This window comes from Lentinus tigrinus (genome assembly GCF_003813185.1).
Source record: "Lentinus tigrinus ALCF2SS1-7 unplaced genomic scaffold L226scaffold_8, whole genome shotgun sequence".
Lineage (NCBI taxonomy): Eukaryota > Fungi > Basidiomycota > Agaricomycetes > Polyporales > Polyporaceae > Lentinus > Lentinus tigrinus.
Window position 1 is genome coordinate 264521 of NW_027137917.1, and position 27345 is coordinate 291865.

General features: G+C 55.6%; 6 protein-coding genes and 1 non-coding gene across 7 annotated transcripts; 5 read left to right on the plus strand and 2 right to left on the minus strand.

Moving 5' to 3' along the window:
- The first annotated feature begins 1023 nt into the window (after positions 1-1023).
- Positions 1024-1634, plus strand: L226DRAFT_533423 (uncharacterized protein). Its single transcript, XM_067680452.1, has 2 exons — positions 1024-1173; positions 1245-1634. The coding sequence occupies exons 1-2, from the start codon at positions 1072-1074 to the stop codon at positions 1554-1556; spliced, it is 414 nt and encodes a 137-aa protein (XP_067536882.1). The 5' UTR covers positions 1024-1071; the 3' UTR covers positions 1557-1634.
- A 5670-nt stretch (positions 1635-7304) lies between these two features.
- On the plus strand, positions 7305-9345 carry L226DRAFT_372864 (uncharacterized protein). Its single transcript, XM_067674326.1, has 6 exons — positions 7305-7640; positions 7698-7828; positions 7907-8442; positions 8505-8519; positions 8582-8968; positions 9056-9345. The coding sequence occupies exons 1-6, from the start codon at positions 7505-7507 to the stop codon at positions 9150-9152; spliced, it is 1302 nt and encodes a 433-aa protein (XP_067536883.1). The 5' UTR covers positions 7305-7504; the 3' UTR covers positions 9153-9345.
- A 1103-nt stretch (positions 9346-10448) lies between these two features.
- L226DRAFT_533424 (actin-like ATPase domain-containing protein) lies at positions 10449-13905 on the minus strand. The gene is made up of 13 exons (XM_067680453.1): positions 13746-13905; positions 13564-13693; positions 13268-13513; positions 12835-13206; positions 12671-12781; positions 12505-12620; positions 12294-12447; positions 12137-12241; positions 11936-12061; positions 11723-11879; positions 11167-11659; positions 10947-11106; positions 10449-10674 (listed from the first exon to the last, which is right to left on the minus strand). Exons 1-13 carry the CDS (start codon positions 13817-13819, stop codon positions 10627-10629), a joined length of 2292 nt encoding a protein of 763 aa, XP_067536884.1. The 5' UTR covers positions 13820-13905; the 3' UTR covers positions 10449-10626.
- Positions 13906-14006: 101 nt separating this feature from the next.
- L226DRAFT_t81 lies at positions 14007-14104 on the plus strand. Its single transcript has one exon. It is a non-coding gene; the product is annotated as a tRNA-Pro (tRNA).
- A 3516-nt stretch (positions 14105-17620) lies between these two features.
- On the plus strand, positions 17621-19630 carry L226DRAFT_569591 (uncharacterized protein; the record flags this gene model as incomplete). Its single annotated transcript, XM_067684328.1, has 7 exons — positions 17621-17647; positions 17710-17957; positions 18014-18605; positions 18671-18833; positions 18897-19174; positions 19319-19496; positions 19587-19630. The coding sequence occupies 7 exons, from the start codon at positions 17621-17623 to the stop codon at positions 19628-19630; spliced, it is 1530 nt and encodes a 509-aa protein (XP_067536885.1).
- A 621-nt stretch (positions 19631-20251) lies between these two features.
- L226DRAFT_533429 (uncharacterized protein) lies at positions 20252-23003 on the minus strand. Its single transcript, XM_067680454.1, has one exon. The coding sequence runs from the start codon at positions 22620-22622 to the stop codon at positions 20415-20417; it is 2208 nt and encodes a 735-aa protein (XP_067536886.1). The 5' UTR covers positions 22623-23003; the 3' UTR covers positions 20252-20414.
- Positions 23004-23844: 841 nt separating this feature from the next.
- Positions 23845-26825, plus strand: L226DRAFT_569593 (uncharacterized protein; the record flags this gene model as incomplete). The annotated part of the gene is made up of 12 exons (XM_067684329.1): positions 23845-24158; positions 24216-24321; positions 24375-24464; positions 24524-24870; positions 24924-25023; positions 25079-25357; positions 25413-25563; positions 25623-25767; positions 25829-25975; positions 26025-26190; positions 26254-26644; positions 26719-26825. 12 exons carry the CDS (start codon positions 23845-23847, stop codon positions 26823-26825), a joined length of 2343 nt encoding a protein of 780 aa, XP_067536887.1.
- Between the last annotated feature and the right edge of the window lie 520 nt (positions 26826-27345).

The following is a 27345-nucleotide window of genomic DNA, read 5'->3' on the forward strand; positions in this document are numbered from 1 at the left end:
GGCATGCCCGCGGTGCTCGAGCCTGAGGGTGTCTTCCGAGGCCAGTCAGCTCTATTCGCTCCTGCTCATGTCTCGCTGTCTCGACGCTCACGCCTGCCTCCAGGTCGCTCGGCGTCACTTTGTGTTTGGCGCGACAGAGATCTAGAAGCTGCTGCGATAGCTGTTGATGAGCAGTTATTGACGAATTCAACGAATCCAAACGCTTTCTTGACAGATGTGATCCCGTCAACGCCGTCCAGCGCGTCCGTGGAGAAGCATCCCCAGTATCCCGCCCCAGGCGTCGCGTTGCTCGCGATTGTACGTACAGAGGGACCCTTGGCACGCCACCTCTGCAACATCGTGGAACAGCTGCCTCACCCACTGTCGACATCCCGCGGCGCCGGTCATTCGCGGGTACCGGTGCATTCCTGCCCTGTCCAGACTGGGTGTGCCTTTGAGCCCTCTCCTGCCAATTATTCTCTACCGCCGCCGCACTGTCCCCGGATGTCCATATGAGCCCACGGCCCTGACTGGCGCCGCGTTTTTGCGCACTCAAAACATCATGACGTGCCCGTTCGCGCCCCGGCGCTCTCCTGGGCGCACGTCCTGGCCAATCCCCGTATACTGGTACCGTGCGAGCACCAGGGGGATCGCGCGGTTCACACCTGAGCTGGGTTCTCGAGGCGACCGCCAGATCTTCTTCATCCAGGCTTCTCCGGCGCCTCGCACTCGGTGCCAATTCCACAATGTGCACATGCATCCGAAACATCTGCGTAACTCCTCCAACAGCGCAATACAGTTCGCGGCGCGGACGTGGCACCGCCGCAACACGCCTTCTTCTGTCTTCTTTCCTGCATCCATGGCCAGGGCCCTACATCTAAACATTTGTACAGTATGTACCCCCTCGTGGCCTGATATATGAGTGCGGGCCTGCCCTGAGTGGCTTGTGTGTCAGCTGTGCCCGTCCTACACCGCTGATTCGTCACGCCAAGTATCCGCTCTGCAGCACTGCGATGAGGCCGGAATCGTCTTTTCCAAAGGAAGCCTGGACGCGCTGTTACGACGTGCAATCAGCGATGTCGACGGTTGTCGATGCCGCCCGCGCTCCCTCCCTCCCATCGTGATCTTCGACTTATGACGACTTGCTGTGTCGCACTCGTTGATACACGACCTCTTCTTGACGGCGCACACCAAGTGAGCCGGGGCCGCATACCCAGTGCCATGGACTGCGAGAGAATACTTCTGATCAGTACTATTATCCGCAGACCCCACCACAGATAACCACGAGCGTCTGCAAGCGCGCCCCCGAATATGCTCCGGAATATGAAAACAATTCACGCAACCCCGAGCGCGAGGTGGTCCGGACGTCCCTCTCCTGCCCTGCTCCTGCCCGCTGCCCAGCGCAGGACGAACTGCTGAGCCGCCCGATTGCGATAGATATTGCGGGTGATCCAGCGTCCCAGCCAGACAGCCGCGGCCCCGATCACCCGAGCCCCCGTGTTCGTGTTCCTGCCGGCTCAGGAGGAACGGTTCACCCTGGCCGTCCCACGTTTCACGATCCCCGACCGATGGCATGATCGCGGGCGGGGGGCGCGTGGCCCGCTTGTGCAAGCTCGCGAATCGGATGGGCCTCGGGTGCCGGCAAGCGAGGCGGGCCACAGATCACGGCCCAGATATCGCGTCGGTCAGCGCTCGCGGGTACGCGGTGCGGGCGGGCGGCTGGACGCCGTGGCACCGTAGCCGCGTTGCACAGAACACACAGAGCGAACTCTGTCGCGGACCCAGAGGGAGGGACGAGCAACGCAACGTCTGCATGATCCATCTTGGAGGTTGGCGCTGGGAGTGGATCGTGACAGTATGTGCCCTTGTTCTCGCAAAGTCAACGAGGCGTCGAGGAACACACTCGGTCTTGTCCTGGTCCCTGGTGGATCGCTGTAGTCTGGACGTCTGATATTCTTCCACAGCGCGTTTCGAATCTCACGTTCACCCGCAACCGCGTCGCGACTCGAGGACGGTTCCCCTCGTTCGAAGTTTGGTGAAGGTCGCCATGGCTGCATGGCATGACCCCATGTTGTCCGGGACCTGACACACATCCCCGTAAGCAACATAACGCGCAGCGAGCTCTTCTGACGCGAAGACGCAGGAATCAATTGCAGTGGTCGCCGAGCCGGCAGCCCGCACGCGACGGGCACGCGCTGCCGAACCCGACACCGGCTCGGGCACCCCTGATATGGACGCGGGCGTGATTTTGTTCACCGACCGGCGAGCGGGGTCGCTGAATGGCGTCGGGTGCCGCGACACGCGGTTTGCGGTGCTCTTGGGGTCCGCATCGTTCGCATCCGGCCTGAGCAAAAAGCCCGCACGTGGTTACTGAGATTGCGGATGCAATCGCCAGGTCTGCATATGCGAACCTGCCAACGTCCAACATACGTAAAGGGCTCGTGCAAGTTGTATATATGCATAACACGAACAGACGTTCACATTGGACATCACAGCACGAACACGGGAGAAGAGCGGAGCATCCAGGGTACAACGCATGAGACAGGTCCCCTTTTGTTCGGATGCGACACGTCGATGCGCCGAGCCACGGGCGATCGCCGCCAAATCGCCACAAATGGCGAGATGCGTCGGGCCGTGACAATCTGTACCCAAGTCGTACGTACAATCCTCGAAAATGCCAGACGTGGGACGACTACTGTGCAAGGGTCGGCGCACTGAAGGACGGTTCAAACATGCCTCAGCGGCGGCGCGCAGGGCGCATCTGCCACGGCGTGTCACGTCGCTGACAAAATGCTGTTTGGCGGCTGCGTCACTGCGGGTATACCGCGTTGTATTGTGGTATGCGCAGTGCCTATGAATATATCCATGCATATCTCAGTTCGTGGAACACAGAGCTTGGAAGACGGGATGCGAGCTGGACCGTGTTGCATGCAGGGGGTACCGGTCAACTGCTCGATAATCATATTGGACGGTGCGTCGGAACGCTTTTGAGCCCTCACTGGCAGGTCCGCTCAACTGCCGCTGACCTTCGCATCCTTGGTATGATCCTCTGAATTGCCCGGCTTTTGCAACCTCGCGCTGACAGTCGGCGGGCTGGGAAGTATGGACGGCGAGCAGCGGGGCTCGCCTTTTCCTGCCATATGGGTCTGCACCGCACGTCGAACGTAGAAGTGAAGCACCGATGTGCGCTTCCATCGCGGGATCGACGTGCACATCGTCCGCGGATACGAACAGGGAGACAGGAGGGACGTACGAAGCATACGCTGTGAACACCTCCGGAACCGTCCCCTTGACAGCGCGTGGTTTTCATGCACCTTGTCGGACAGGTGTCGAAAGCCATGATGTTGCGAACTTCTCGCATCCGCCCGCATCCTGCGTTGTGGATTGCCAGGACCGTGGCGCGGGCCAATTGCAGCTGAGAAGGTCCTGAGGCCATTTGGTTATCCGTGATTGTCTACTCGTTGCATGCGCGAGTTCATCCGCATAGTACTGGTATTTGACGAGCAACTGTCCAGATGATGAGTTCGGACAGCGGTGCCAGTCGCCTAGCCGGGATAGTCCTCCCTACTCAAGACCTATCATGCCCGGTGATTCAATGATTGGCATCATGGGGAGATTGAGCATCGAGCGCACCATCTACAAGGTTGCTAGAATGTCCAAGGCAACGGCAGCAGACCAATATCTACATCTATCTACAGACACCAAGATTGAACAAGCTAGCAGCTCTCTCAGGTTAGGGTTATCAGCAACTCACCAGTAGCCATTCGTCCAATGATAGCGGCGATGTCTGCGCAGCTCGAGTGATCCCGGACCATGAATACCAATCCTAGGGAGGTGCCAGTCAGAGCCGTTCAGTTCAATGTCAAAGGTACCACGTACCGGCAGGGCCGGAGCCAAGTAGGAACCGCAAACACGCGCGATAACGTGCTAGACTCACGCAAGACGTCTGCGGCCTGAGAACTCTACATGTGTCCCTTCCTGAACGTTTGGACGCCTTCCTACGGGTGCATTGGCAAGGTCTTCACACGTCTGCAGGCACAGTTTGTGTAGGTGGGTCCGGAAGGCCCGGAACAGATGTGCGGTGTGGGCCGACAGGCCGCGTTACGGCGCTGAGGTGCTGTGTGGGTAAAAAGAACCACGTCGAGAACATCGCACGCCGTGGAGGCGTCAAGAGGCGTCACCGCGTCAACGAGTGTTGAGGCGGTTCGCAGGCGGTTCTGCAGCGTTCTGTATGTCACGGAAGCACTATCGGAGTCGAATGACGGCGACACACCTGATCCGGAGCTTGTGCGCAGGGGCGTTTGCGCCCACCCAGCGCGCCCAATGGAGGGGGGCACATGACCCCGCGTATGTCGCGGACGAAGCTGGCGCGGTGGGGAGAAGCTGGTGAAGGCACAGGCTGTCCAGGTCTGGTACCTAACTGCGAGATCGTACACACACGTGTTAGGGTACGTCCACTGTGAACAGGTACACGTAAATGACGGGAGAAGAGTGCCTACAGCTCTTGCAGGGCTTGCGACTCGGAGTTGGGACTCAAGGGTCCTGTGCCAATCAGCGGCTGCAGTGACCGGTTGACGTTACGCAGTCAGAAGTTCAGAAGTTCGATCGAATGGCGAAACTATCGTAGTGACGTCTGAAAATGTGAATATCCTATCAAGTATCGGAGAGTGAGAACATTCAAAGCGCTCTGTCAACCCGGCATGTCCTCTCGAAAGCGATCGCCAAGAGACCGTATACCATATCTTATGGTAGATAGGTCTGCGTCCCATATGACCTCAAGCCCCCCTATAGTCGACCACTGAACTCTGTACAACACTCACCTGAACACTCGGCTGTATATAGCGTAGGTTGTGGTATGAGCCATACCAGTGGCTGATCTCGAAGATTCTCAAGACTTCAGTGACATCTCAGCCATGAGGGGAGAAGAACTCACGTTGACGTCGAGAATGAGTTGTCAGACAGCTCGAATTTAGCTTCTTTGGTGATGGATAGAAATGAAGGAATGGCGCAGGGATTAGTCACATCCTGCTCAACGATACATGTTGCCCCCTCTGATCCTGTGGAGTTATTCCAACTCAGCGAGGCGTCAACACCGGTGATATAGGAAACATACCTCATGGTCTCAGCGGGCCGAGATTTCGGCCGAGTAAGCATATACCAAGTGAGCGGCCGAGACAAACGCGCCTGTCGTCGCTCGAAGTAGCGTCTTCCAATTCAAAGGAGCAGCGCTCGGGGATACGACGGCCTCGCACCCTGGGCGGGACGGTTGCGCTTCTGTGGAGATTCTGGAGCTCTTATTTGGGCAAATCTTTGGGGGTTCTTGCTTCCTGGAAGGGTTCGGCCCCGGCGGGCGCTCAACACTTCCATGATGCACGTCAAGCCCGTGTACCCGCCGCGAACTAACGCCCATGCTGAAACGGCATAGGATGAGTAGCGGGAGGTACCTTCCTCGTGATGATTCCGCATTGCCCATGCTGAACCGCTTCGTGCCTCAGGAACGGGTCACTTGTGATTTGGGCGAGGTCGACGTGGATATGACCCCAGTAAGGTGTACTCAGAGTCAAATGTTTAGTAGCTTGTAACCATACTCGGTGGGCACCCCCGGACCAGTGCAATAACCTGTACGTGAGATGAAAGCCGAGACGGCAGCAGCTGTCACCAAAAGCACTGGGAAAAAACGGTGCGTATTCAGCGGGAGACATTTGACAGGACGAAAATTTCTTGACACTGGCCGTCCGCGCGCGCATAACCACTCGAGACGCGAACAACCCAGTGGTCAATGCGGTCAATACCATCAATCCGGGAAGCGTGTCGCGTTACTTCCGTGGACTGAATCGTCAATGGAGCATGGACTCGGCCATCGAAATCCCGAATCGGCGCAATGGAGATCCAGGATGAATTGTGGTATGACTGCGCAGCGTATGCCGATCGCGCCAGTGGGCAACTGAGGCCGAATGGATCACACGGAGCTGTCAGCGTACATAATCAGCATGGATAGACAATTCTGTAAGATCGTCGACATCATGAGCGCACAGGCTGTACTCACCTCCGAAGAAGCAGCAACGAGGCAACGGCCATGGATACCAACTTTGAGCATCCAACCGTCGCACCTCGAGGCAGAAAGGGGTTTGGGAACGCGCGGTGCCCAGTCGGATCTAGGGGGGCCGCAGAAGATGCTGAGCTTGAAGTCTGTGTGAAAGCACGTCCCACACAGCGGCCCACAGCGACAGCTTGAAGGTTCGTGGGTCTGCGGGCTTACCGAGCAGATAGCCACCCGATTGACACACAAGCTTCTTCCGGAAGGCAAGCTTCCCATGAAGCCATGCGCGGCCAGAATAGAGCAATCACGTACTGTACTCGGAAGTGGCGTTGGCTGTAGGTTTCGTGGCTTCGGCTAACCGCGGATAGGAGGCAGATGCCGAGCGTTGTAAGATAGTTATATGACTGGCAGACAAGGACCGGGCATACTTGAGCCGTCTTGGTTTGAGCATCCTCAACTACACGACCTGGAACGCATGGTATTGTCCCTGAGGGAATTCGGACGCATCCGGTGACGCAGCCGATAGAGTTGTGCGCCCGAGTCAATGCGCCCATCGGAGGCCGTGCGTTAACGGCATGTCTACCGCCTGCAACGGCTTCAAGTCCCTGAACGAAGATGCAGTCTCCTAGGCGTCGAGCGATATTGCCATAATTTCTTCAGCCTGTTCGCAAGTCTGTATGTGAGTTATGTGAAGCGCGCCTGAATCCCGCGACAGCACGACCCTCGTTATGCGGCCATGAAGACTTCATCTGTATAGCTGCAGCAGATACGCATCAATACTAAACTTTACTTGCGGAGATAAATAAGACACAGCATGTACTTGTCGAGAGCTCTCAGCTCGCAGTCTACATGCATATCCCTAGGATGATCAGGGGCGGCCAGGGACAGGAGTATAATATCATCCAGTTTCAAGCAGTGTTCAGGCACGGATAACGTCAACACTGCCCGCAATTATCATCATCCTATGGTGATGACGGTGCTGCTCTGAATGCGGACCTGACGGCAAAGTCGAGCCTGAAGGTTCGACCTGTCAAGGCGGTCAACCAGGACATGTTGCGTACCTAGCCCCTATGTCCTCCTGGCGCATACTGGGTCCGTGGTCATTGTAAATCCTTGCGGGCACTGAGAAGGCCTCGTATGTCATATCCATCCATCCACAAAACAAGTACAGTTAATAGCTCGCACCTAATCAATCCTTCCACAGTAAGGGCTGGGTGTTCCGGCTCTCGTCTTCACAATTTCCTCGTCTCCTGAGTCCGCAGGCTCGAAAAATGCTAGACATGGTGATGGTGGTTGAAGACCAATGGCGACGCAAGCGTGATTCCTAGCGCGGTCACATGACTTCCTCACACGAGCGGCCCTCAGCCTGGCCCAATCAGGAGAGCTGCCCTCCGCTGCGGTGGGCGGTTGGGCTCTCCTGCTCGCCGTGAACATCCATTCCCCCCTCTTGTCCAGCAATCTCCATTTCATTGCACGCAGCACACGATGCCAGTGACAACGCGCTCCTCGTCGTTCCCGGCGACCAGGTCGAGAGACAGGAAGAAGCTAAGCTGGGCCACCCGAGGCGTCACCGTCGTTGCAAGCCACAAAGCGAATGGTTCGCTGTCCGGGGCGAAGAAAGGTACGTTGTATGCGCAATACATAGTGCGCAGGACACCATCTGACGAGGTTTGGAAAGCTCGCCAGGCAAAGGGGGGTGCAACAAGGGTCTCGCAAGCGGCTAGTCGCGCGAGCCGTGCACAACTCGAAGCCACACCATCGTCATCTACGACGGGTTTAGAGAGAGAAAGGGAGAGTCGGAGACCAGAGGTATCTGACCTTCATCATGAATCTGCAGCCCTCGCAACACCGTTTCGCTCTGACACTACTGTCGTCGTGCCCGTTGAGACCTCGAGAGCCAGCTCTAGCTTGTCAAGAAGAACCTCCGCCCGCCCCGCGCGATCTTCGAGGAAAAGGACGGCCGATGTCTTGGAGGACACAATCACAACCTCCCCTATCAAGCGGAAGCGGACAGCTCCCGCCGCGACGAATGACGCAGAGACTCGCGCACTAGATGAGAGGGAGAGTGCCCTGAGTGAGAGGGAGGATGCCGTGAGGGAACGCGAGCTTGCCCTTCAGACACGCGAGGAGTTCGAGAAGACCGTCAAGCAACTCGAAAAGAAGATCAGCAAATTGACTCAGAAGGTGAAGAACTCGAAGGCGCAGTATAAGCAGGATAAGCAACAGTGGGAGGCGCAGTTTCAACAAGCTAACAGGGAGTGGGAGGCGAAGGTGAAGACTATAACTGACGAGCGGGACGTGCTGGTGGAGCTGTGCGAGGCCGAGAAGGCAGCGTCGGTGGACGGTCCAGCCGTCGCCAGACCCCCCAGTGCAAACCTACAATGGCTGCTTTCGCACTTGGAGGAACAATTTCAGTGTTCCCTGTACGTTGATGCCTTCCATCCTCTTGATACGCATGACGCTTACCGTCCTATTTCGTGTTCAGCTGCTTCGAGATCATGTACGTATACACACCTGTCGCCGCATGCCCTCTGTGGGTTCATCACCGCGTTCTCATCGCAGGGCCAGCCCGTACTCGTTGAACAACGGACGATGCGGACATGCGTTCTGTGCCATATGCATCCTCAAGTGGGCCTTTGCGGCTGTCCATCGAGGCTGCGGCTACTGGCACGATGCGCTTGAGTGTCCACTTTGCCGTGCAACGCTCCCATTGACCTCAGACGACACGCCTCGTAACATCTGTACTTTTCCCTTTGTGCCCGATCGTCTTGCAGAAGCCGCCATCAAGTCGCACCTCACCGTCCTGCTAGACGCGGCCGACTCGAACGCCAAGCCGATTGCATGTGCGAAGGGGCAAGACGGAACTCACTGGCATGGTGTGGTTGATGAGCAAGTCATAGCGTGGGGCCAGGGGATGGCATCAAGGACCGAATGGGAGCAGCGAGAGAAGTGAGTCTGACGGTTTTTCGCCTACGAATACGTACTGATTATCGACGCCCGTTGCGCCCCTTGCTGCTGTGTTTCTGACCCTGTTAGGAGCGGCAAAACCCAGATGACTCTCTTGTTCAACAATTGGAGCCAGTACGAAGCGGAGGACTTCCTCGCCATGAAAGACGGTCTGGAAGCCGCATAGTTCATGGCAAATTTCCTCTACTTTTCGCTCGGTCTACCTTGTCTTGCATTGCATACATAGGTCTCCCATTCGTCCTCCGTGCCCGCCCACACCAGATGTATCCTGTTTCATAACGCGTCCGAATTGCAAGGGTCCTGTAACTTGTCATGCCCACGGCTTGCTTTCGATCAGCTGTTCTGTGAACCCCTTCTTCTCCCTGCATATCAACCTCGTGATTCATCGCGTCTCGTCCTAACTCCCTTGCATCCCTTGTATAGTTAGATACACGCTTCCATAATTCTCCTCCCATCTTGCCATCTGCGATCCGCATCTTCTGTATACTACTCCCAGTCCTCGCGCGTGCAGATCGCGTCATTGACTTCTTGCGGTCCACCTGTCATCGTCCGTCACGCCTCAAGGCTCCTGCTGTCCAACGTCCAACATTCGGTGTCCGTCCGCACGATCACACGGACCGCGCGAAGCAACCTCGCCCCATGCGCATGCAATTGCTGCGCTCGCCGTACCTTGCGTTCCTTCGAAACTTCGAAGCCTCCTGCTCTTCCGTTGCATGTTGACTCCCGGGCCCGAGCCCACGAGTGGTTCGTCGAATTCAACCCTAATCACGACCAAGGCCGGGCGCCTTGACGGCGACACAGTCCTGGGCCTCGAGGCACCGTGTATCATTACATCCGTTCTCTGTCCGCATGCGTGTCTCGTCGATGCGGCCGGAGGATACCCAGCGATTGATATCGGCTGCGATAATTGGCTCATGATGCATGGCAGCATTAATATTTGTATCATGTAGCGGGGACAGTAGACGGCGGATAACCGAGCTGGAACCGTCCTGCCATACGCTGCACCCTCTAAGGCCTAAGGGCCGGTACTGGCACAGGGGTCAATATACCCTATGTCCTTCTCGTGCGTTATCATCATGTCCGCACGTCCCTGCCAGGTCCCTGCCATGTCGTGAGCCTTCTCGTATGGGGCGGTCGTGCCGAACTTGTAACTGAGGAACATTTGCCGCACAATCATCAGTCATGCACAACTCACGGACAGAACATCCCGAAAGCCAAAGTTGTCTTTCTGAGCATTAAGGCAGGGTGCCAGGATGTCCATGAACTGACACTCCTTCTCCGCTTGCCCCGGATGTCTCACAATCTCTGGACCTGGACGTTCCCCAGGCACGTCAGTCATTGTCCGCTACCCTGTGCACCGTGCATACGCCATCTCGGCTCGACCAGCCGCAATGAAAACGATCCTCGCTGCCAATGCCGGGACCTGTACGTCGTGATGCTGAGTCGTGCAGAGGGGTCCATTGCAGATACAAAGTTCATCATTTGTCATTGCGCTCTGAGTAGTCACAAGTCGTATATAGACGCGCGGAAAGCGCACTTCGTTGACATCCAAGAAACAGGACGGCAGGTCGTCGGACCCACACGCGCCACGAGCAGTGTGTCAGTGATCGGGTGGTCCATATACACCAAGAAAGGCACGCTCAAAGGTAGAAGCACCGCTCTTTTAGGGCGCGCATGCCGAAGACCTCCTGCGAGGACAAAGCGGGTGTCAGATATCGTCAGAACACGTGGATGGAAACGGGGAACGGGCCGCCGAAGCTCAAGGCCAAGGCAGAAGGGCACGATGGCCGGAGGTGTGGAGTAGCCGAGGCCGAGCACGATCCTCAGGAGGTATGGACAAACAAGATCGCGTCGAAATTGCTCTCTCCGGAACCAGGATACGAGCGGAGAGAGAATAGGACATATGGAAAGTGACGGATAGGAAGATCAGGAACCCAGATACGAGATTCCAGGCACTCACCCAGTCCGCCGCGGTCACCCAGACATCCGCGACACCGTCCATTTTGCCGAGTACTGCGGCCCCCTTCCATGCGAGTACACGGGGGTCTACGTCCTTGGGCGGCGGGATGATCTGGACCTTCTCCATGTTAGGAACCAGCGGCGTCGCAATAGCCTGGAGCCTTGAGCAACCAATCAATATGCGCGACCGGCAGCCAGTATATCACGGTGCGAGCACATACCTGCTCTCGAGCGCATGCGCCATACCAGGGACCAGTGCAGTCCCACCAATGACCAGGACTGCCTGGAGGTACTTCCGGATCTTTTCATCGCCCCCCGCAGCCCGTGCACTGTTGAAGATCGCAACATCGAGAGGGAGCTTGCTCGCCTCGAAGCTGACGTCGATGTTAAACGCGCCATAAGACATGGTCATTGGGAAAGGGGGATGTGCCTGGACAGGAGCAGCGGGGGTGGGGAGTGTCTTAGTGTCGAGCTCGTCAACGTCGATGACCTCTACGGGCTTGTCTACCTCCTTGCCCTTGCCCTTGTCTGGAGAATCTTTGTCGTCTTGGGCTTTCTCCTTGTCAGGTTCGGCCGAGTCCTTCTCGGTCTTCTCGGTATTGTCTGGGGACGTCGCGTCGGCCATCTCAACATCCTCATCTTTGATCTCCTTCGCGCGGTTGGCAGGTGTAGGCGTCCCCCCAGCAGCAGGAGTGGTGGGAGTTGTGGTAGGTGCTAGTTCAAGGAGGAAGGATGAGAGAGAGAGCTATGCCTCCAGATTTATAATTCACAACTTACCACTCGCCGCTGGCTGGGGTGTAACCGCGAGAGATTGCCCCTCTGTCGTCGCGGGAGTTTGAACGGGAGGGGTAGCCACTAATGGTGCATGGTCGAGGGCGATGGGCGGGGGCAATACCGGGAAGAGGTGTTGGGTGGAGATCATCATAGCTTGTGTCTGCATCACAGTGAGCATATAGCAAGCAGGGTCCAGCTGTGTTATAAATGACATACGTATCTCTCGGAGAACTTATCAGAGCTTTGCTCGACCATCTCTTCGGCCATGTCGGGTGCACGCATAAGGAACCGCATCCCAGCTCTCTTCTGCTCAAACTCAATGACGCGAGGCTCGAAGAGGCACTGGTGAAGGTTCAGATGATGATGATGATGATGAGGATGATGATGATAACTGGAGGATATGAGTGAAAGACTTGCCATCGGCGCAAGGATGATCTCGTCGTATGCGCGAAGACCGTATTTTTCCGTCTGATGTCCAGGCCGCCGCACTGAGAAGTCGTACAGGTTGAGTGCCACGTCGCCCTTCACAATGGGGTTAGCAAGGAAGATGGGTAGACCGGCCGCGTACACACACCTCCGCCAGTGTACATAGTCGTGCTTTAAGTTCCTCTATGACATTCCAATCATACGAGCGAGCAAGGTCGACGTCCGCATAGGGGAAGCCAATCTTCTCCAGCAAGACGTAGAGAAACTCGGTGATATCATTTCCGCCCATACTGAGCACCATCCTGCCACATCCAGGTCAGCGGCCATGCGTCAGAATTCAGGCATTTCCCACCCCTCACCTCGTGTCAGCGATGACAAGACCGTCATCGACACAGGCGATGCTCGTCTTCACCGCACCCATGTCAACAACGCACGCGTTGGAAATTCCTGCTCCGTACGTCGCAGCAAGTGATTCCTAGGGCTACTGTCAGCGGGCATATGGGATATGGTCATAGATGCCAGTACTTGCTGAGCGCATATCTGCTTGAACCCCATGTCGATGAGCAACAGTCTTGAGAGACCTTCCACATAGAGACGGTCGTAGTAGTCCGGGATGACCAATACTACTGAGTATTCCTACATTAGAAACATCAGAGGAGGAGCGGACTCGACTTGGCTATAGGACGAACCTTGTACATTTTGGGTTCTATGTCCTTCAGTCTCAAGGATTCCCGCAGAATTGCCTCGATGTCCGCAAGGATCAGTTGGGTAGATGGGTAGTCGCGCGTATTGAAGTTCCCGCCATAGATTGGCCACCTCACGGCATAGCCCATCTCCTCCGGGTTCGCCAAGCGGAGAGCCTTCTCACCCACCAGGTATGGCTCATCTGAGGATGTTATCCAGTCGACATGGAATGGGTCGTTTGCTTCAGGGATTTTCTCAGGCTTGAACTGCTCATTGAACGCTGTTGCGACTCCTGCGGCGTTCGTCGTGACTCGCAACTTGTAGAAGCGCATGCGATCACGCAGGGAGACAGTGATCGCGGCGACCTTCGTATCGAACTGGAGCAGTGCGGCTCTCAACTTCCCATTCATTCGCGGGTACGCAACACTGTCCACGTACAGGATCATCTGAAGCTATGTTCACGGCGTACTCATCTCCAGCGGGTGGCGTTATGGAAGGGATTGATCTTCTCCTGTCTTCGCGTGGTCGTGATATGCCCGAGATGTACTTCTGTGGTGGAACGGGTGTCTTCTGTTTTCGCGCGATTACGTTGGGGACGGTGAGTGGCGTAACGTCCGAGGCGCGTCCTATCCGTAGGAAACGCGACCCTGGATGTACGACGATGACTTTCGCGCCCCTCCGAGTCTTGTGTATGCGTGAAGACGAGGTATAATGAACGGACCTAGGTGACGCACCTCGATAGGAGTTGCAGCCCCGCTTTCGTCAACGACGTTCCGCGTCCTGTGCGCACGGACGGCATTCCTCGCCCACAACGTCTGTGACTCTGATTTCAGGTAGGTTGATCCGACATGCTTTGGGTTTGGTCTATGCAGGCGTTGTCAGAATTTTAATCCGCATCTCGGACTGAGTGGCTTACGCTAAGGGCACATGGAAGGAGGTGTAGCGCAGTGCGGACTCATCTCGTTTGGCATTTGGTATCCCGCGAGGCATCCTAGTCACACCTTGATGTGCTCGAGCCGCCAACGCAGTCGGGGAGAGATGGGAGGGACAAGGGTATTCATTTGACACCGCGCGCTGGCTGGATACTATACACAACGCAACACGGACGCTCGCGAAGGACATACTGTTCTTTGGGGCATAATTGTGATGACAATATTATCAGAGTCCCAAGTAACATGGCCTGGTGGTCTAGTAGTATGATTCCTTCTTAGGGCGTACCCATTCCTGGGATCACCTAATTGGAGGAGGCCCCGGGTTCAATTCCCGGCCAGGCCCTTTTTGTCCCCTCACTGGCAGGGTTGTACTGAGTACTCAAAGTACATATTTTTCGTTCATTCTCTGTACTGATAACACCCAATTTTGAATGTGTTTTGGAACGCCAGCATGGTCATGGAAGTCGCGGTGTGTTGGATCGAACAGGGCCGAAATCGACGATCGGTCCCTTCCTCCTCCTCCTGGCACTGTCATGCTGGGAGAAGGGCATTGGAATTACAAGGTCACGACCTAGTCGGGAATGGGGGTCAAAGTTAACGATAAGCTACAGATCGCAACAGAACAGGGGAGAACAGGACGCTAAGTGGCAGTAATAGTATCATGACAATCTGCACGATGCGGCTCGTCCCTTGCATACCACGTACGCCCTAAGGCATTCTCCCCCAAGGGCGCTCCGATGTATGACTGTGTTGAAACATGACTCCTATACATCGCGCGCGTATGCTGCCGCTTCGACTATGTGAGAGAATGTCCGCCCTACAGACGGAGTCCGCAATGTGACGAGGAAAGGTGGTGATGCGTCTACTGTGTGTCCAGCGTTCCGGTCGTCTGCTGGGGCGGCCAAAGTACAAGGCTATGAGCGTCTCAAGGCCAGGTCGGAACACCCCAACCGTGGAAATCGATCGCTCTGAAACGTACTCGGCCGTGGTTAGGTGCCACGACGAGGGATGATTACTCAGCTGCTCGACTGCGAAGACCCCTCTGAGCCCGAGCAGTCGCATGCAAGGGAACGGGTTGCTGCGAACATAGACTGTTGGCGAGGGAACCAGGACGATACATGCGTGAAACCCAGGGCATGTGCCTTAACGGTCCCATCATCATGACTGTTGAAGGGTTCAGGCGGTCTCCATATTCGCACTGCTTACATCTGACCCATAACCACGGCGTTGCGATACATCAGGTCTGTGTATTGACAGAGACATCAGGGTTTTTACTCACAAGCGATGCATGTCAATGACGAGTCTAGAATGACACGCAGCCAATGCTACAACTTGCATTTGAAGCCAGAAAACACCTGGGAGAGCATGCTCCGATGGATGTCATTCTTGCGTATATTACCCGCTGGAGGTCGCGAGGCCGCTCATCGGTCCGAGATGATGCAGGACAACGAAGAACCCTGATCATGAGCACAGACAGACCACGTAGTCTGACTACCAGCTGCCATATCAACTCCCGGGCCTTCGCACAACCTGGTAACCATCCCCGACTTGACCTCAGTTCAATGAGACAGTTAAGGAATGTGTCGGTGTGCAGACTTTACATCTGGTCGTGGCTGCGAGAAGATAGCAATAGTCATACACGTAGTCATAGTAAGATGTGTGTCAAAAGACATGACCTTCGCGCCTCGCACAGACGGTCGGATGGTGTCGCCGGATGTCAGGCGGTGGCACAGCACTATTGACCGACCGACATCCCCCCCTACTTTTCAAAGTACGGCGAGCACGCCACGGGGTCTGATCCATTGAGCAAAACGTATCATAGACGAGCTACGACAGATTTATCAATCAGTAAGCGTAAGCTGCAAAATCGGCCAGAACGTACCAAACTGTTCCAGGCTGCACAGAATGTGCGATGGCAACGGTTGAGTCGTGGAAGGGATCCTTAAACGGGTACAATGGCCGGATGCCGCTATAACCTCATAAACCACATACCAGTGCGCCAATCGGAGCAATGAGGTTCAATCTGACGGCTGCAATACTAGTGAGAGATTGCAGTGACGCAAGCCAGCCGGACATTTCCTTCCGAACGCGAGGCAATCTCGATCTCAAGCTGTCTGTGGATGGGTAAGCAACCCCTGTTCCCGATGCGCCCAAACAGGCCATCAATGTTTGGAGGTTCGTGGTGGTTAGTCGTTGCGCTTTTTGGAAGGCGCAGTAAGGGCCGGCTACACGGTCAACCATAGCCTTACCAAAGATATTATTCACCGGCTTCCCACTGTGGTTCATAAACGTTGAGGCCGCTCAGGATGCTAAAGGGGGCACAAGACAAGGCTGTATCTTGCTGCGTACGGTGGACCTGCGGTTGGCTGGGAACTTTTGCAATGGACCGTACCCGAACCGTTCGCGGCCGGAGGCTCGATTGCTAGTAACCGGAGCGGTAGGAGATCACTGTCAGACTGAAACTGTTCAGGTCGTGGCCTTGTTCTCTCCATTCGTTTGACAATTTCCAGTGTAGTCGGAGAAGGTAGTGGACGAGCGGAAGTAATGGTCAGCCTTGGTCAGCACGCGTTGAGTCTGACTTTCTCACGCGGGCGCCACGGCCGAACCCGGAGGAGAGTCACACAGTGCGCAAGGCCTGCCACAGTCCACTTACGGAGACTCGAGTCCGTGTCGCCTTGTCTTCTCCCATTCCCTCACCTTGCGCCCGCTCTGTTCACGGATATCAATCGAGCGTGTGCGAGAAACTCTAGAGAAGGCGTTTTCCGGGCAACTATGCTCATTCTCAAATTACCGCCACCCAGGTTTGCCAGTGCGTCGTGCCACCAACTAATCGATCGATAGGCCTAGGATTGCTTCTGCTTTCGCGATCGTCTTCTCATGAGTCGTAGCTTGTTCTCCCGTGGGAGATGGGTATGCTGCCTATACGCCGATTTTGCATCACAAGCAGTTCCACCTCCGACTGTGGTAGTTGCCGTGCTGTTAACGGCACCGAGAGTCCATGTCTCGGAAATGGCTGCTCAGCGCCGCTGCCCGCGATATCACCGGAGTGAAGTTGCGTATCGCCGCCACACGTGTCGTTGGTAAGGAGCACAGTGCCCATGCATCCGTTTGCCTTGTTCTACTTTCTGCATGTCTGCTACCGGCGCTGACTTTCTCACAGGGTTATGTTCCGAGGGACACGCTGGTTAACTGCGAACTGATCGATCGAGATGGGGCTGGGAACATCCATCCAGCTCGGCGACTCCCAGGCAGGCATACTACCGCTGCGGTCATTTGGGCGCTCAAGGCCACGCATACCCGAGATGTTGGCCTGTCATCACACTATTACCCATCACTTACGGGCCATCTGAAGCAGTCCGGCCATTTCCTTCCACTGCGACCTGGAGAGAACAAGGCAGCTTCCACGTGGGACGCTCTCCATCCAAGGTCTCATACGGCGAGGCCGTCACTGGCGACTCCATGCCGCAAGAAACCATCCAACGCGTCAACTGCACAATACCATGGCACAGTGCGAGTCTTGACTTCACAGCCAGATCTGCACGGCGACCGTCTGTTCCTAGCGGCTCAGTTTGCCAACAAGCTTTCTATATCATCTTCGGTCCGCAGATGTCACGTTTTTGTAGCGCACACGTTTTGCGTTACCGCCCTGATTGGCATGAAGCACAGCCGGGTCAACGTCCTTCGTATATAGGATGAGGCTTCTCGAACCAGGTTAGGCACCAAAAACCACCTGTTCTCTTCTTCACTCCCGACGAATACTCGATATGTCTGCACAAGCTCCGTTGGAACGCGGTCGTGCTTGCTCGCGATGCAGGTCAGCCGACGCATTTGGTCCTTCTCACAAAACCTTATCCTCATCATGCCCGTACACAGACGCCGCAAGATGGTCCGTAGTATGACGTGTCATCCACTTGATTGCATACTCATACCATATCCTTTGCATGATAGCGCTGCGACGGACAGCGTCCTGCATGCAGCCAGTGTGTGCGTGCAGAGCGCGCCGAGGATTGCGAATACCTGGACGGACCTGGACCCACGCCAAACCAGATGCTCGAGACAAGAATTGCTGAGATCGAAGGAAGAATAGCCCAGATAACAGCCGAATCCGCTCCATTGACCTTGGTTGATCCTTACGCTATCTGGCGCCAGCGACAGGCGAATGCTGAGCAGAGCCGCAGGGACCCCATGCAAGCGTTGTAGGTCCCTCAACAGTACTCGCAGCACGCCATGAGACTGACATTCCTGTATCCAGGGTCCAGAGCTTCTTCCAGAATGCACCGGAGTTTGGCTTCTTCCTACACATCAGCCGCTTCCTCGATCGAGTGTTCTACCCGTCTGCAACCGGTGCACATAGCCTCCGCATCCTCCGCAACGTCATCCATCTCATAGGCGCAAAACTTTTGAACGACCCCCAAGAGCAGGCATATCTCACCCGTGCTCTGCAACAGATGCCCACTGCCACCGCGCTGCGCGACGATCCGGCCAGTGCGCTATATGTGATGCAGGCCGAGGTTCTCCTTGCCAACTACTTCTACAACGGAGGCCGCCAGCTTGAGGGTGTCTACCATACCAACGCAGCGGTCTCAATTGCGATCGCCTCAAGGCTCCACATGATTCGCAGCTCACGGCGTAGCAGGACCGCTGCCGATGCCAACACCTACAGTCTTCCGATGCCGGTAGATACGCTCGAGGAGGGTGAAAGAATCAACGGTTTCTGGACCGTCTTCATCCTCGATCGTTGTTGGGCCATGGCTTCTGGATCAGCCCCTGCCTTTACCGATGATGAGGCGATGGGTACGCAGATAGACACGCCGTGGCCCATGGATCTGACACACTATCAGACCGTAAGTCATTGGATTGTGTCCGAGTCGTCGTCCTCAGCGCTGACGGCAACATTCCCTTCTCTTAGCATCCGTTCCCTAGCGACTTCCGCTCCTCTCGTACCGTGAAGTCGTTCATCGCTGGCACAGATGGGGACGCCAACATGGCGACACAGAGCCTTCTGGCAATGCAGGCTAAAGCCGCTATTCTCTACGAGGGCGCCACGCGTCTCGCTTCCCGGTACGGCCCCTGTAAGCCAACACTCATTACTCCCCATCTAAGTTTAATTTTTGATCTTCGATGAGACGAATTAGCTTCGCACTCCAGCTTTAGGGCTCTGGATGACCGTATCGAGCGATTCAAGCAAGCGTTGCCGCGCATGGAGCGGTTCAACTCGGCCCCGGCAGATATTGTGCGGGCGGCACTCCTCACGCATACCCTGGTGCAATGCGCCAGCATCCAGCTGCACACGCCCGTCGTCCAGCAGATGACTGCGAACAGTCCGACATACGAAGCGGCTCATGCGGCGGTGAGGAATCTGCGACACCTGAATGATATCCGCGTCCTCAGCTGTGTCAACCCATTCATGGGGGTGAGTTTTCCCCACCCCCTCCCCATCCTTTGTCCCGTTTACTGCTGTCTCGCCGATCCGAGGCATGCATCACCCCTGAGAGGATGCTGACTTTCCACATGTCTTGTGAGAGAATCGTAGATTGACTTCGCTTTTGCATGACAGATTCTATGGGCGTCGGTGGCTCGGGTTATCTCCCAGGGCATCGCGACCGGGCGGCGCCTGCGCGCCGCGGGCGGTACGACGCCATCGCAGAGCCCGCCCGACGAGAGCACGCTGCTCTCGGAGCTGAGGCGAATCCTGGAGGCAATGGAGCAAAATGCGCCTATGTCTCCGCTGATGAGTACGTCGGCATCTCTTCCTGATGATGATGCATTGATTCATAACTGACTCATACCTATGCTCTGTTCCTGCCTGCTTGCACTGCTTCCAGGTGCGCAGATCGCGCTCTTTCGCTCTTCCCCACGGTCCTCCTGAACAGGAACAAGGACTCGGCCTCGTGGTTCTGCGGCACACTGCGTGTTCGCGGGAGTACGAATAGAACGACGTCACCATGACTGGACGTCATGACCTTCAACAATCATACATTTTTCTTGGACACTGAGTCTCGTCCCAGTTGACTCGACCCGTTTTACGTGCAACCTTTCTTGACAGTGCCTCGTGCCTCGCATTCTTGACACCGGTGCTGGTGATTCATTCGTTCTTCAAGCACCGCTTTCGGGTGCATTCTTGACGGACCCGTTGTTCTATACTTTAGGACTATTTATATTCGTTCCACCCTATTTCTTGTCCGGTGTATCGTCTAGATATGCGCTCCGAGCCAACAGTCCTGTGCTTCTCAGTTGTAGCATATCACATAGATGACTTCTGTCTTGCCCTCCTACCCCGTCCTCTGTCGTCCTATGTATTGGAACTACTCGATCATTGTAGATCATATATCATATACTATTATTGTCAGGCTGTTCTGCGGTACTGATTCGAGATCATCAATCCTTCAATGCGAACAGCCCCGGTCGACTTACTGACTTACCAGCTCACGGACCAGGAACATATTTTTTCTCAACAGTCTTCTTTGATTCATCAGTTGGCACATTACTTCCACCGGCATACTGCGCACGAGACTTGCAACATCTGGCACAAGGTAGCTCATCAGCGATGAAGCAGACGTCGACCGTACACGTGGATACGACATCCAATGTAATCATAGATCCTAATCCTCCGGAATGAAACGGCAACACTGTGAACGAAAGACCCAACCGGACTACACCCGAAGCTTAGTGAGAATGCTTCGCAATGGCACAGGCATCCTGCTGCTTCCACTGCTATTCCTCACACCCGCACTGCTGTGCATGGGGGCCCCTCCGCAGGCGTCCTCCTTCGCAACCCACCCTGATCTCCTGCGCGCATTCTCATCCCGTTGATGACGCAAATTGGCCAGTCCGGGAGCTACACGGGCGCTGAAGTTCTCCTGCTCCCGGGGTTTCGAGGTCCTACGCGCCCCAGGGACATGGGTATCGTGCATAGACGGGGGCGCTCGCTTGACGGGGATGAGCACGTCGGGCTTGCGCTGGATAGGCATCCGCTGTCGGATATTGATCGACTTGAGCGGCGCACGACGGTGTGCCTCGAGCAGCACAGGAGTGGGTGGTTGCAGTTCGGGAGCGCCCACGACCGCACCACCCTCCCCGGACCCTCTATTGCTCGCGGCTGACGAACGGTAAGCCTGCGGACGTCGCGCCAATGCGCGCACGGCCGGATGCTTTGCCATGGTACCGCCAGGACGAGACGACGGCGTCGGAGGAAGCGGTGTAGTTGGAGGGGAGGTGACGTACGGTTGGTGTTTGGGGGCGGAGCTGTCACCGTCCGGGCCAGAAGAGGTGGCAGAGTGGCATTCGCGCAATGGAGAACTTCTGAGCGGTGCTGCTGTCAAGGACGCGTGCTTGTCACCGGGATGATTGGCAGGCTCGAGATGACGTCTGAAGGCAAGCGTGCACGGCCGAAGACCGTCAGGTTGCTCGGATAGAACCTCGCGCGCCGAGTGTTGTTCGTCGTTGACAGAATATTCGTGGAGGCTAGGAACAGAGGAGAAGCGAACGCTCTTCTTCTCCTTCAGGATTCCTCGGACCGGAAGTTTCGCGCTGCTGGTGCTAAACGGGCGCGAAACCGGTGGCGTGGGCAAAACTCCATTCACCGACGCGGGCGCTAGGGCAGGTGCTTGGGTCCAAGCGGGAGTCTCGAAGGGAACAGGCTGGTCAAAATCGTCCGGCAGGAGCTCAACGACGCGGTGGGCGGCAGAAGGGATAAGCTTGTCAATCTTCTGTACCTTTCCGACCTTCTCCAGTTCGACGCTCGAGCTAGCGTCAGACTCCGGTGCCTGTATGATGACAGTCTTCCGACGCAGCTGCTTCACATTCGCAGGGGTCTGCGGTGGCTGGTCTCCATCGCTGCTTTCACCGCTCGGGGAGTCCGACAGCGCTGGAGGAGATGAGACCGGAGAAATGAACCCCTCCGTAATTGGCGTGGCGACTTCCCCGGCATAAGGGAGTTCCCCGGCTGGCGAGGGAGGAGGCGAGATTTCGGCGCGAAGACTCCGGCTGGCATGCCATTCGACAACCAAGTCCTGTGCGAATGCCCACTCATCCTCATCGACTTCTGGAAGCTGCGCAGAAGAGACCATGCCCCACCGGGTCTCCGGCTTCATCTTCGGACGAGGTGGGTCACATTCGGTGGGCGTGAATGGTGGGGGTGGCACTAGCGCTTTCAAGCTGTTGCACATAGCCGAAAGACCCATCGTGAACTGTGAGGGGTCGCCAGAGGAGAATCTGAAAGTGGGAGACTGACAACCGGGAGATGGAGATCCAAGGAAGGCAGATGGAATGTCCGGGTAGGGGTCAGCGTTGATCGCTGACTTGCAGAGGGACAGCGCAGGCGGTGGATTCTTGCCTCGGCGAACTGCAAGCGGGAGCTCGTGATGCAAATTCTGCGAGGACTCAAGAGAGACCGGGAGAACCGCGCTCGAGTTCGATACCGTGATCGTAGGGACGTATGTTGTCACAGAACCCTCACCGTCATGAGCAGGATCGTCAGGGCCGCCAACATTCGACGAGTTGAGAAAAGTGGCGACATTCGCAGGTGGGGGTTGAGGCCCTGGGCTTGTGTCATGTTCTACCACGAGGGACTTCGCCGGGCTAGCGGGACTTGCAGCGGTGAGGCAGCGACCATGTGGGACCAGTAGCGGGTCATCCGCAAGTGATGCACATAAATGAGAAGTAGATGGTCCTAGGCGTCCTGATTCCTGGAGAGGTGGAAAAGGAGGGATATCGTCAAAGGAGTGTGAGCTAGCTGAGAGGGATGAGAAACTGAGGCGAGTAGCAAGGAGACTGTCGTCAGCTAGGGAAGAACCCGAGAGGATGTCGGCAATGTCCAGGGTCGCAGTAGACGTCGTGGATGATATCTTCTTGCTCGCCATCGTTGTGGAAGGTGTGATGGAGTGGTCCCGAGGTGGGCACGAAGCAAGACTTCCCTGTTGGCTGACGGACATCTCAAGCTAGGTGGCTGACATGCCCCAGCATCGAACTCAGGAAGCATTTGTGCAAGAGCACGCACCTGTGTACTCTGCCCAATCCCGAGCTCTATGTCATCCCACTGTTGTATGGCTCCGTAAGCTGGAGCATGTCCGACTTGCATGGTTCGAAAGCCGCTGTCGCTTGCCGTTGACCTAGGTTGTGTGCACGAGACCATGATTGATTCCAATCATCGTCCAACGACTGGAGCTGGGAGCAATGTTATGCGCAGTTGAGTACAGTACAGTACAGAATCATGTATGTATGCGAGGTGGTCGTGATGGATGATGAGCAAGGGCATTGTGGCGTGGACGAGACGCGCGTCGGCTATCCTGAGTGTCGACGCCCACATCTGTCCCGCCCCCGTCGCCAACACATCCCTCGCCCGAGTTGTCCCGACCTCCAACTGGACGTTGCCGTCGGCCTCAACATCTCCGTCGTTGCTCTACCTCTGGGTTCATAGCAGAGCTCGGGGGGCTTGTGCGGTCTCGTACTTCGTAACTTATCCTTCCCTGGAAAATTGACACCGGGCTGCAGCGCACCGCCATCCTCTACTCTCTTCGCCTCTATCGCTATCCTTATTCCTCATACCCCCTAAGATCTCTCTCATTGTGTGCCGACCTACGTCTCATGCTCTTGGATTAACTTATACTCGTTCACACCACCGTTTACCATCCTGGTGAGTTTCGTTCCTTCCCAGTCCTCTTCGTGATGAACCTTCATATCTATTATATTTGCACGTCAGTCTGAGTGCTCATAGCACGTTAGATGTTAGTTCGCATATCTGATCCCACGTCCAGCACTGTCTTAAAGTTTGACCAGACGCTGATACTCTCTCCCTGTTCCACAGTGTATACCTGCATTCCACGAAGAGTTTGGGCATAATCCACGCATGTGAGTTGCATCATCTTTGTCTGGAAGCAAGGCGTAGAAGGAGTGCGTTTCTGTTGGTCGCGGTGGAGGGAAGCAGGATCTGGGTGGTCGGGTGGACTTGTATCACCGTCTACACTGTCGCTCGTAGAAATCTTCACCGCTCCTGTCGCGCATCACTTCGCAGGCCGAAGTGTTTCACTCATCGAAGAAGCTTATAATTGTGCTCCTTGCCAGACGTGCTAATCATACCCACCCATGTCCTCGTATCCGTCTGGCGAGGGCGGCTCCCAACTTCCCCCTACGCCGACCCTCTCCAACCCACCGACAAATGGCAAGTCTTCGCAGCCCAAGGGCGGGCTCGTCCCCACCAACAATGTCACGACCAAGGAGGGCATGACCGTCCGGACACGCATAGAGCCGAGCTTAGCAGTCGAAGATGTCATCCGGCAACTATGTATCAGCCTAAAGTTGAAAGACCCGCCAGCAGTCTACGCTTTGCGGGATGAGAATGACGAGCTGGTTACGAGCGACAACTTGAGGAAGAAGATTAAGGGGAAGGTCAATCTGAAGTGAGTTCCAGCCCGTCTTATGTTGGAGACACGCCCATCCAATCCATGCCTCTGTAGGCTAGTCAATGCGCCTGCGATTGAAGCTGCCGAAATCGTTGAGAAGCTCAGTGCGAGAGACGCAAAATTAGGTCTCGCGCTCACCGCGTTGCGCAAGCTGATTCGAGTACGTGCTCTGTTCTTATTCCAGGCTCCCGAGTTTATTGATATCTTATACAGGAAGAGCAATTTGCCAACGAGTTTCTGCAACGAGACGGCCTCCATGAGCTCATCGACGTTATCAACACCTCCCATGGCAACATTCTCGCCGTCAGTGATTCCGCATACCACACCACAAGTCGGGAGCGACCGTCTAACGCCGTATACAGTATGCCTTGACAGCGATGCAGAACCTCATGGAACTTGACTACGGATGGGCCACCCTTGACAACTCTTTCATTCTTAAGGTTGTTCAGATTCTTTCCTCCGAACAATCCCCCATCAACGTATGTCGGCCTGCGACTGCTATCCTCAAGAAGTTGGTAGAGGCCGACCCGAGCAGCGCTCAAGGTGTGCATGCTCCAAGCTCGAGCAGAGGGCCGCCGTCACCACCTTCAGGCTCTGTATATAGATACGGCTTCGATGTCGTGTTTGAACAGATGCGCAAAGAGAGGCGATTGTTGGAGACCGTCGTAAGCAGATTGGGGAGCGCGGATACTACCATGGCACTGTATAGGTTCGTCTGGCACATTCAACTCTGTTTGAAGACCGCCACTTACAATGGAACAGTATGATGTTGATCAACTCGCTCTTGGCGCACGCGAGCGATCCAAGATGGGACGAGTTCATCGCTGACTTAGAGCGGTTGAACGTCCGGAAGGCCGTCATAGTACGTTTCCCTCCTCTCGTAGTGACTATATGCACCCCTCATATTGAGTCAACAGCGCCTCATGTCGTCACACACCATTGAGGACCTCACATCATGTATCCTGGACTTCCAAGCAAACATGGTGCGGGTGACCTTCCGCAAGAAGACCACACTCGTGGAGCCGGACTTCGAGCCACTGCACAGTTCTGCGCTCCAGTTTATTTGGGAGAAAAGCAAGTTGCAGGAAGAGCGGGAAGACGCTGTCACGCTCATCAAGTGGCGCAAGCTCGGATTCGACACGGAAGATATTGGGCACGAGTTTAGGGAAGTTGGCGTCCTCGGTCTTGACTGTCTGGTGCGTCTTCTGTGGTTGATCGGAGTTAAGATCGGATGCTGAGTAGCGACTGCAGAAATACTTCGTGGAGAAGGATCCCGACTATTGGGCGAAGGTAGTGCAAGAACAGCTCAGTCGACCGGAAGAGCGGAGATGTCCAATCGCGAAGGCATCGAACGAAGTGACCGACCTGCTGTCCGAGCACTGGGCTATCTATGCACCCGGATGTGTGTTACATTCTTTCACGTCACCGACTTTCTGTGCTGACATTATACCGGAACTACAGACTCGACATCGACAACCTTCCAGCCGTTCTTTTTGAACTTCTACAAAGTTCATTCGTTGGCGTTGCAGTTCTTCCTCCGCATGTGGAATGAGAGCGGTTCTTCGACCGGCGATTTCCCGAGATTAGTAGCCTTGACAAGAAGCCAGTAAGTATCAATTTCGCACGTGTACCAATTGGTCGGAAAATTGACATCCTATGCGTACTAGGGTGAAGGTCGCCTTGAAGAGGGAGAACATTCGACCATGGCATGAGGTCGAGCAGGAATTCCTCGAATGCGAGTACCGTGCCGTTCGCGACAGGCAGATGCAAGAGCTCGAGATGGAGGACGATATCATGAGTAAAATCCCGATTCGGTAAGTGATACGATCACGTAGTCTTGGTGTATACCAACAGCATCTCCAGCAACCTGCGGGCGAAACTGTACAAGGAGTCCTTCGAATTCGTGCGGCAGCAACGCGTCCATTGTCTTTTGGAGGGTGCTTGGTTCATGAATGGCATCCCGCTGGCTACTACGGTGCCCCGAGATACCCTGAAACGTCCGACGCGACCCTGGCGATTCTTGCGGCTGGTAAGCACCATGATTTTTCCCATGTTCAGACACATTCATGATCAACTATCTGTTCTACTACAGGATGCCGGTCTGAAGTACTTGCACTATGTCGACAGCGCCGTCAAGTTTCCCGTGCGTAAAGGGCTGGAAGATCTTCCCGAGCGCATTGAGATCGCGATGATCAGTGAGGTCGCGACGGGGACTTGCGCGCCCTTCCCGCACATCAGGGGAGACCAGACCGATGTCCCACTCGGCTCCAGTTCCCCGCTTCTCGCCTCTAGCCTCTCGTTCTCGTTGCTCAGCACCAGCGGTGGCTCGCTCGCCGATCAGATCGCCCCTGACCAGGCACGCTGGGCAGATTGGACCGACGGGCTTAATATGCTGAGAAGAGATGGCGGTCATGTTGCGTCGCAAGAGACGGAGTTGTTTGTCCAGGCGCTGACCGAGATCGGACTCAAGATAAAGCTGCTAGGTTCGTCGCATCCTGCAGGGTGTGACCGGTTGGTTAGATGCTAACCTCGTGTCATTTTGCGCGTCGCTGTGCAGATCTCTCCGGAGAGAAGGTCGAAATTCCGAGCGGACTCGTGGCTGGTCCTCCGCCAACAAACAGTGACTTCTTCTTCTCGGACTTGGCGTATGATCCACCAGCGTAGAGGCGTGCGTGCACGCTGTTCCCGCTTCTTCTCGCTTCCCGGTCACCTCTCTTGTGGTGCCCTGGGACTTCTCCTGCGCTCGATGTCTGCTAATGCTCAGTGCCCATCTCTAGTGTTCGTTGTATATACTGGTCTATCTCGACGATGCAAGCTAACAACAATGGTGATGTCTATGTATGTAGTACGTACTGCGTAATCTCTTTGCTCTTCCATATACCATTGTCATCCGAATATCACCCTTTACTTATTTCCGGAAAGTCTTGAATGCTCGCAAGAGCATACAGCTTCGATATATATCTAATTCCAGGTAAAGTCCCTCGTGATCCCTGTGGATGAATTAGGCTGACAAGGTCTCCGGATTCCTGCGAAGTCACCGACATTGATACACCAGGGGTGAGATCTGTTGATAACAAGTCTTACAAACGAGACACTCCCGGTGGTTTTCAGAAGAACACCTTGCCATGATTAATGTGAGATCATCGTCTGCGTGAGATATAATGTCATGCAAGTCGGGCCTGTG

Excerpts from the sequence above, each read along its gene's own strand:
- L226DRAFT_533423 (XM_067680452.1), top strand. The coding sequence starts at position 1,072 with ATGCCGCCCGCGCTCCCTCCCTCCCATCGTGATCTTCGACTTATGACG. Across the intron at positions 1,174-1,244 it reads TTCTTGACGGCGCACACCAA|ACCCCACCACAGATAACCAC; the intron begins GTGAGCCGGGGC and ends TATTATCCGCAG.
- L226DRAFT_372864 (XM_067674326.1), top strand. The coding sequence starts at position 7,505 with ATGCCAGTGACAACGCGCTCCTCGTCGTTCCCGGCGACCAGGTCGAGA. Across the intron at positions 7,641-7,697 it reads GCTGTCCGGGGCGAAGAAAG|CTCGCCAGGCAAAGGGGGGT; the intron begins GTACGTTGTATG and ends AGGTTTGGAAAG. Across the intron at positions 8,969-9,055 it reads GAATGGGAGCAGCGAGAGAA|GAGCGGCAAAACCCAGATGA; the intron begins GTGAGTCTGACG and ends TGACCCTGTTAG.
- L226DRAFT_533424 (XM_067680453.1), bottom strand. The coding sequence starts at position 13,819 with ATGCCTCGCGGGATACCAAATGCCAAACGAGATGAGTCCGCACTGCGC. Across the intron at positions 12,621-12,670 it reads AGCAGATATGCGCTCAGCAA|GAATCACTTGCTGCGACGTA; the intron begins GTACTGGCATCT and ends CAGTAGCCCTAG. Across the intron at positions 11,660-11,722 it reads ACCCCAGCCAGCGGCGAGTG|CACCTACCACAACTCCCACC; the intron begins GTAAGTTGTGAA and ends TCCTTGAACTAG.
- L226DRAFT_533429 (XM_067680454.1), bottom strand. The coding sequence starts at position 22,622 with ATGGCGAGCAAGAAGATATCATCCACGACGTCTACTGCGACCCTGGAC.